Source organism: Oryza glaberrima, chromosome 10 (assembly GCF_000147395.1).
Source record: "Oryza glaberrima chromosome 10, OglaRS2, whole genome shotgun sequence".
Taxonomy (NCBI): domain Eukaryota; kingdom Viridiplantae; phylum Streptophyta; class Magnoliopsida; order Poales; family Poaceae; genus Oryza; species Oryza glaberrima.
Genome location: NC_068335.1, coordinates 19,395,827 through 19,404,891, shown reverse-complemented (window position 1 = coordinate 19,404,891; position 9,065 = coordinate 19,395,827). Strand labels below are relative to the sequence as shown.

The following is a 9,065-nucleotide window of genomic DNA, read 5'->3' as shown; positions in this document are numbered from 1 at the left end:
TAATAAGATAAAAATTACAGAAAATTTAGATTTAACATACCATGCTACATCAGTATTTGTAAGAGTTTTGAGATTCCTTTTAAGGCTGCGTTCGATCGACCGTTTTGAAGGCAGAATTTTAAGGCACATAAAACGAGAAACCTTATTAACACATAATTAATTAAGCATTAATAATTATAAACTTAAAAATATATTTATTTAAATTTTTTAAACAATTTCTGTACATAAACTTTTTTAAAAAACATGCTATTTAACAGTTTAAAAAATATACTAAAAAAAAGAGAAAGTTGAAGTTTGGAGTTGAGAAAAAGAAATGAGCCTAAGAACAGCTTGTTTCTACTAGAAAAATTCTACTCCAGGAGTACCAACTTACTCCTGTATATCCGCTAGGAATTAAAGTAACATTTTAAAAAATATACTAACGGAAAAGCAGAAAGTCGAAGTTTGGAGTTGAGAAAAAGAAATGAGCCTAAGAACAAACTTGTTTCTACTCGAAAAATTCTACTCCAGGAGTACCAACTTACTCCTGTATATCCGCAAGGAATTAAAGTAATTGAATTACGTTATCTTTCCACGTAAATGCTGCTTGTTTACACTGTTCTAATCTTGTCCCTTCTCCCCCCTGGCCGTAAAAATGGGCCCGGTTCATTGCCCCAGGCTGTCAGTGTCAGCCGTCCGTTTCTCCACGAGCCGCGGACCTAACCGTCACACACCACGTCACAGCGACGCGTCTCCCTTCTTTTCTGGCCGCAGAAGATCCAACCCCCCCGTCTATAAATTGCCCGCGACTCCTGTTCGACAGACACGCCGCACCCGCTCTCCTGTCTCGAACGTACACACACGCATCCCAAATGGCCCACGTCATGGCCGCCTCCGAGCTCGTCACCGCCACCATCAAGCGCCCCTTCCAGAACGACGACGACAACAGCAGCAACGGCAACGGCAACGCCGACGGGAAGCCCAAGGCGCGGCGCCGGGAGGCCGACCCAGCGGCGGCGCTGGCCGCGGCGCGCCACGAGTTCGGCGAGCACGGCGGGGTGAACATGTCCATCGAGGCGTCGGCGACGTTCACGGTGATGGAGCCGGACACCATGCGCCGCCTCTTCGCCGGGGAGCTCGGCCCGGAGCGCGGCGACCTGTACATCTACAGCCGACACTTCAACCCGACGGTGCTGGCGCTGGGGCGGCAGATGGCGGCGCTGGAGGGCACCGAGGCCGCGTACTGCACGGCGTCCGGGATGTCCGCCATCTCCTCCGTGCTGATGCAGCTCGTCGGCGCGGGGGGGCACGTGGTGGCGTCGCGGTGCCTGTACGGCGGCACGCACGCGCTGCTGTCCCGGTTCCTGCCGCGCGCGTCCGGGGTGCGCGCGACGTTCGTGGACGCTGACGACGAGGCGGCGGTGCGCGCCGCGGTGCGCCCGGGGGAGACGCGGGTGGTGTACGTGGAGACGATGTCGAACCCGACGCTGGCCGTGGCCGACATCCCGATGCTGGCCCGCGTCGCGCACGACGCCGGCGCCAAGCTGGTGGTGGACAACACGTTCACGCCCATGGTCGTCTCGCCGGCCCGCCTCGGCGCCGACGTCGTCGTCCACAGCGTCTCCAAGTTCATCAGCGGCGGCGCCGACATCATCGCAGGTAAGGACGAATACGCCGGACGCCTTAGCCGTTCTCCATTTTTAGCTATATCATCGTGACGTGTTGCATGCACATACACACGCTTGACACGCTCAATTAAAGAGGCTAGCTCTTACGTTAGCGGCAGTGTACGCGAGCATCAGAGCGCGCGTGCACGATCAGCGTCGTCGTCGTGTACGTCTTTGTCGTGTGCCACTCGTGTATCGCACTGTCACCTACCATGTCGTTCCAAGGTAGCTGGGGCTCAAAGCCGCCCAAACACGTGCCAGCCCCAGGCCTTGGGTGAGGCTTGCGCCGTCATGACTCATACTCACGGGGTCTAGTGGATTAAGCTAAATAAACAATTAATTAATTAATTAATTAATAAGGTGATCGCGACTAGGATACGGACAACGTACCCCTATTTGTTACTCTACGTTTAATTTCCCCCGGAATAGATTAGGATTAATAGAGCACACGTGCGGCAATTAAATCTCGCAGAAGTGCTAATGGTACATAAGAAAAAACATGATGAAGTATGTAGTAGCACGAGTCACGAATTCATCATCATACCAGTAGGAAAAAAATTACTATAAGGTTAATCCATCGAAAAAAAGAAACTACTACTCCTACTAGGTTAAATCTTGGATTCTTGGTAGTAAGAATTTTACCACCCGTCTCACGTGCCGACAACGCGCGAGGCGGAACGGACAAGGCAGTGAGTCAGATTGACGTGGTGGTGACCCATCTAGGTCGGAACCTACTGCCCATTTGGCATGGCTTTGCACTGCACCCACCATGTGTTGCATGTCTGCCAAGCCAAAAGCTACCCATCACCATGGACGGCCCTGGATCGCCGGAGCTAAATGACGGATTTGTTTGCTTTTTTCGCATGCGTCGTACGTCTAGCCAAATCAAATGAATCATTGCCGATGTGTGGCGCTCATTTGCGCCACAGTGTCACCCGTGATTCAATAGCGCATATCATTTACCCCCGATTCGTTGCACCCTGCCTGACCCGGCATGAAAATGGTTAGAAACAATAGCATTATTATATTAGCTTTATGAAATCGGTTTTGATACATCAAGAATTCTCCATATTTGTAACTTTATTTCGACTTCGATGAAATGTTGACAGAAATATATTTTTTTAAGAAAAATTATAAACGTGTTGAGAATTAAACACGAGACTTCGGTGTTAAAAACACACACTATTACTACTACACTATCAAGTGCATATGATGCTTACGTGCTATAGACACGAAGATCTGTCACAGTAACACATTTGCTCGTGCAGCTGAGCTACGCAAAACAAGCTTGGCTCTCCTAGTTTTTTTTTTTTTAAAAAAAGCAACGCAACGCAAGAGATTAATAAGCCTGTGTAAAATGATACTCCCTCCGTCCCATGAAAATTACATTTCTAACTAATTTAGGACAAAATAGTAGGATTGAAAAATGATCACAATGACCTTATTTAATGAACCCATTGCATGCACACATTCCATATATACAAATGATTAAAAGGAAGTTTGAGAGAATTAACCCATATAATTAGCATACTTAAATTACAAGCTGAGTATCTAGATGAATCAATTTGCTGGGTCTCACATGGCTAGAAATACAATTTTTGTGGGATAAAACCTTAGAGTTAGAAATGCAATTTTTTTGGGACGGAGGAAGTATATCACAAACGCAAGATGTAAAATTTACGTGGATGATTTTGTTTCCAGGGGCGATCTGTGGGCCGGCGAGCCTGGTGAACGCGATGATGGACCTGCAGGAGGGGGCCCTGATGCTGCTGGGCCCGACGATGAACGCCAAGGTGGCCTTCGAGCTCTCGGAGCGCCTCCCGCACCTCCCGCTCCGGATGCAGGAGCACTCGCGGCGCGCCGCCGAGTACGCGTCCCGGATGCGCCGCCTCGGCCTCCGCGTCGCCTACCCGGGCCTCCCGGACCACCCGCACCACGCCCGCCTCCTCGCCATCGCCAACCCGGGCTACGGCGCCGGCGGCATGCTCTGCGTCGACATGGGCACCGAGGACCGCGCCAACCGCCTCATGCACCACCTCCAGAACACCACCCGCTTCGGCCTCATGGCCGTCAGCCTCGGCTACTACGAGACCCTCATGTCGTGCTCCGGCAGCAGCACCAGCAGCGAGATGCCGCCCGAGGACCGCGCTCGCGCCGGCATCTCCCCCGGCCTCGTCCGCATGTCCGTCGGGTACAACGGCACGCTCGAGCAGCGGTGGGCGCAGTTCGAGCGCGCGCTCTCGCTCATGCAGCAGCAGCAGCAGCAGCATCCCGACCGCGACGCCGCCACCAAGTACTGCAAGGTGTGACGTCACGAGCCCCGCCATTGATGGTGCGCATTAGCGACGATCCGATTTGTTGTATCTGCCCCATGTTGCTGGTTTGTATATATAGTTTATTATGTAATTACTAGTGCTACCTATAAGTAAGGTTTAAGCTGTTAAACTGAGTACTATCTGATCGCTCTGGTTCAGATAGTTGAATGACACAGCTAAGCTGCTTGTTCTCTGGGAAACTGAGTGTATTGGAATAAGCTGGTGAAATGTTATATGGACAATGTTTCTGCAGCAACCTTCTTTCTCAGTAAGATTATGGCACTTCGTGCGTGTCACAGTCTATATATATTCTTCAGACTGAAACACTTGGCTGGAATATGTATTTACCGTGATGAATTCTCAATTAGGAGAAATGCACACTTCTAATTCTCTCTCACTGAATTACTGATGGTTGGAGCGATCCTTATATATATGTGTGCTCATGCAGTTTGGAATATGTTCTGGACCATTCTCTTCGGAGACTCCATTGCTGCAGCTTCGAGCTCTGAAACTTCAGCAGGGCTAAGCCTCCAGCCCAGTGCTCCCAAGTTATCCTCGACGTGCCTGACTGTTTTGACACCTGGAATAGGAATTGTGCCCTTGCAGATGCACCAATTTATGGCCACCTGAGTTCAGATCACAGTGTCACCGTCAGTTTTCTTCATGTGTTGCATCTCTGAAGCATTCAGGTATTGCAACGAGCTAAATAAACTTATCACTCATACGATGAAATGTTCCGATAATTTGAAGCCAGATTGGCAAGATCTATGCATGAATCACTTGTTATGCAGGTCATTTTGCTCTTGGAAAGCAATACTTACTTGAGACATGGTCTTCCCCTTCCTTTCTGCAATTCTTTTCAGACAAGTCAGCAGAGATTCCAACCCAGGAAGAATTTGCCGGAACAACACAGACCTGCAGACCAGAGAAAAAATGAACTGAATTTCCGTCATCAATTGTCATAAAATTCAGAGAGAAATATTTGTCTGCTTCCTTTGGTCATTAGTCGTTACCTTGGTCCACTTGGAAGGTTAGAAGTAGTATACTTTCCTGTCAGCATTCCTAATCCAAGTGGACTATAAGCAATCAGACGAATGCCCAAAGAATCACACACAGTTTTCAGCTCCATCTGCTCATCCCCCATGCTCAGTAGTGAGAACTGAACCTGCATTCCATGACAATTTCAGTTACAGCTATACTGAATGAGTACAACTGTACAAGATGTATGGGCATTCTGAAGGTACCTGAGCTGAGCTCAATGGAACACCTCTAGATGATAGATGGCTGTGGATCTTCAGAAGCTGCTTGGGCCCATAATTGCTGACGCCGACAGCACGAACCAAACCCTACAAGAAATCCATTTTGCAGTCAAATTTCTAAGAAATCAAGAACGTAAAGGAGGACAATATCTTCATCCAAAGAATCTGTCCGTGTACCTAACTGAGATATGATTTGCCTAACTGAGATATATATGGTTTGTAGAGCTGAATATACAGTTGGGATTCAGAACATTGAACAATGACAATACAATCGGAAGTTTGGTGACCTTTTCATACATCTCAACTAGACCATCCCAAAGAGCACGCTCCTGCAGAGGTGCATAGTTAGCAGTAGACCAATGCAGCTGTCCTATCCCGAGCCGATCAAGCTGCAATCTTTCCAAAGAAGACCTGAAAATTGGCACTGATGTAAGTCACCTAAACGCTAGAGGCCTATAGGTATCAGTTATATGTTCAATATTCAGTTAGCTCTATGTTTTTCAGCACATTCGTGGTTGGTGGATGGAGTAAAAATTTCACGGAACAAGCTGAAATATGGTTCATGTACATTAAGCAAACAAATTGGAAGAATACTTGCAGGCGCTGACAAATTGGCCTGATGTTAGCCGCCAAGGATATGCTGCAAACTTGGTTGCAATGATCACATCATCAGGGGACTTCATCGGCCCTGTCATACAAAAAGGGAAAATGAAGTCATTTCAACTAGACAAACTCCCCCCAAAGAAACACTATCCCATAATTTCAGAAATTATTCTGAATTACTAGCTAGGCTAACCAACCTTCATACTCGCGGATAAATTTACCGAGGAGCCTTTCGCTCTGACCATTCAACCTTCCAGTTCCATAAGAGTCAGCAGTGTCAAAAAGGTTTATGCCATTCTTCAGAGCCAAATTGAAACACTCCTGAAGTTCAGTATCCATGCTTTCTTGATATCCCCAAAGTAGCTGGTTCCCCCAAGCCCATGTTCCAAATCCCATAGGCGAAACAGAAAGGGGACCGACTTTCACCTATATTTATCAACAAAAATATAACCTTCAAAGGATTTCACTGATCAATTATGAATGAAAACTTCATGTACTAGTGATAACATCTAATTCTTCAGAAACTGTAACATGTTATGGTTCATACTTCAGACTGAAACATGAGCACAACAAGATGCACATTTGACAATTTGGCTTAGCATGCCGATCCTACTTGAAACTTTCAGAAAGTCTGAATTTCAATGTGTCAGTTGTTCGACAGAATTTGGTTAGGGGCGAATACAAAGCTTGTTGGGCCAATATCCTGCTCTTGATTTTTCCTCTTGTCAGATAGCATCAACTAATTCTAGTCTACGAACACAATGTCAGTAGCTTTCCAGTCATCTTGAGTAAAATAAGCACAGCCCATGCATGGCAACAACAGCAAACTTGTGCCATGCATCTAGCTCGTTATTTCCAACAGAAATCACACAGCGTGGAACTTTTGGGTTTCCGTGCTCGACTTCGATAAAGAGGAACGAAAGCATCAGTGATAAACATTAACAAATAATTTTCGTTTGATCCATAGCTGGTTACCAAAAAGGAGCAGACTGTCAGTGCTACTAATCTAATCACATTCCTGGTTCTTTGCTAGAGATAGCTCCATGGTAGGGGAGAGAGAGCATGGTCATCGGATCCTTCTTGTGGTTTGTGCTCAAGGAGGCACGAAATCTACGGTCAGTAAAAGTTGTGCACATTCAGACAGAACATGAGGCTTGTACTGGTGCCTCATTTACTTTGCGTTCTTGTTTAATGGCAAAGTTGTAGTACATTTAGCTCATGTCATGTCACAAAATCAGTAAACCTACTGCAGGGCCTCCCGAGCAAAAGCTACTGTGGCTCTGTTCCAGCCTTGAATGTAGTAGCAGTACTGTCTTGAAGAAGAAAAAAAAAAAAAACTGCAGCTTGAGTCCTACTGTACATGGCTACAAGCTCACCAAAACAGTTTGCCTCCTTAATTAAGAAGACAACACGGTAGAGTTAAGCTTTCACAGCACACGAACTGGCCGTGCAAATCTCCAAGAAGTGCAGCAGAATTTGAACTAGACTAATTTAACTAGTGTAATCATGCAGGTATCAAGAGGGGTTTGTTGCGAATGGGACCTTCTGCCACGGCCAGAAGAGGGGCGGCGCGATGCGCAGCGCGGCGGCAGGCGGCGACGGTCGCCGGAGGAGGCCGCCGCCGGCGGTGCGCGGCTGCGGCGCGAAGGGCATCGCCGGCGCCGCCCTGGTGGTCACCGGCAGAGCCATCGATCGGTGGCCGGAGCCGAGGTCGACGAGGCGCGGAATTTGGGCGGCGCGTTCTCGTCCGTTAAATCTCTTGATTAATATCCCCTCGTGGCGTTGCGTACTTGCGAGGTGATTCAACGTTTTTGCCGTGCAAAGGTAGGCCCTGTTGGAACCTGGGCTAAAATTGTTCCGGAAGTGCTACTGGGCGATAGCTCGCTCAGAGCGCCCCCTCCATCCACCTGATTTTCCTTTTCTGCCACCGCATTAATTTCCTATTTTAATAAATTTATGCACCTAAAATTTATACACATCAAGTTTATACATATAAAGTTTAGAGACCAAAAGTTTATATATCCGATTCAAATTTGAATTCAAATATTTTTTTATATATAGTATTTCTATACATCTAAAGTTTATAGACCTAAAGTTTATATATCCGATTCAAATTTAAATTTGAATTCAAATATTTTTCATATATAGTATTTCTATACATCTAAAGTTTATATACCCGATTCAAATTTGAATTTGAATTATATCCGATTCAAATTTGAATTTGAAATATTTTCTATATATAGTATTTCTATACATCTAAAGTTTATACACCTAAAGTTTATAGACCCAAAATTTATAAGTCAAAAGTTTACATACCCGATTCAAATTTGAATTTGAATTCAAATTTTTTATACATAATTTTTTCTAACTTTTTATTTTTTTAAAAAAAATTTGTGGTGTACTATAATAGAAAAAGAAGGGGAGGAGGAAGGGGAGAAGGGAGCGCGGGGGGCGATCGATCGCCCATTAGCCCTCCCCCCTTCCCAAATTGTTCAGCGCATTAAGGCCCACCCTGCCAGATTGAGTGAGGTTTATTAATTAATCTACTAATAATAATTATTTTTCTTTTTTTTCAAAACACAATAAAATACTAACACCTACGCCCATTAGCCCTCCCCCCCTTCCCAAATTGTTCAGCGCATTAAGGCCCATCCTGCCAGATTGAGTGAGGTTTATTAATTAATCTACTAATAATAATTATTTTTCTTTTTTTTCAAAACACAATAAAATACTAACACCTACGGATTCTTTTAGCGATTAAAAATAAAGAGAAAGCTATAATTCCTCTCAACCTGGGACAGTGGCGGAGCCACCGCTTGGCTAGCCCAGGCAGCTGCTCGGACTCACCGGCAAAACTTCATCAAATTTTAATATTAACTAGTAAACATGTCCGTGCGTTGTAACGGGTGAAAAAACCTAATGATAATATACGTTTTCTATGCATAACCATATCGATAATAATTAGAAAATTGGAACATTATATCGATGATAATTAGAAAATTGGAACATTTTAAATTTAATGGACCAACCTCGATGATGGCAATCTTACCGATGTTTGCTTTACCTAAAATAATTGGATTATTCATACAACATGCATATAATCTAAAATATTCTTTTAATCTCATTCTTGCAACCAATAAAATCCTACACTGCCTCGGATGGTCAAGTCTACACAAAATAAAGTCATTGTGCACTCTTGTCTAAATAACAATTAAAATATGTTTATTTTCTAATATTATTTC

The 9,065-nt window shown here is 45.3% G+C and overlaps 2 protein-coding genes across 2 annotated transcripts; one reads left to right on the top strand and one right to left on the bottom strand.

The window, feature by feature from the left end:
- The first annotated feature begins 790 nt into the window (after positions 1–790).
- On the top strand, positions 791–4,217 carry LOC127752436 (methionine gamma-lyase). The gene is made up of 2 exons (XM_052277779.1): positions 791–1,638; positions 3,348–4,217. Exons 1-2 carry the CDS (start codon positions 852–854, stop codon positions 3,953–3,955), a joined length of 1,395 nt encoding a protein of 464 aa, XP_052133739.1. The 5' UTR covers positions 791–851; the 3' UTR covers positions 3,956–4,217.
- A 13-nt stretch (positions 4,218–4,230) lies between these two features.
- On the bottom strand, positions 4,231–7,620 carry LOC127752437 (pyridoxal reductase, chloroplastic). Its single transcript, XM_052277780.1, has 8 exons — positions 7,366–7,620; positions 6,021–6,249; positions 5,815–5,908; positions 5,508–5,631; positions 5,206–5,307; positions 4,975–5,126; positions 4,783–4,876; positions 4,231–4,587 (listed from the first exon to the last, which is right to left on the bottom strand). Exons 1-8 carry the CDS (start codon positions 7,510–7,512, stop codon positions 4,402–4,404), a joined length of 1,128 nt encoding a protein of 375 aa, XP_052133740.1. The 5' UTR covers positions 7,513–7,620; the 3' UTR covers positions 4,231–4,401.
- Between the last annotated feature and the right edge of the window lie 1,445 nt (positions 7,621–9,065).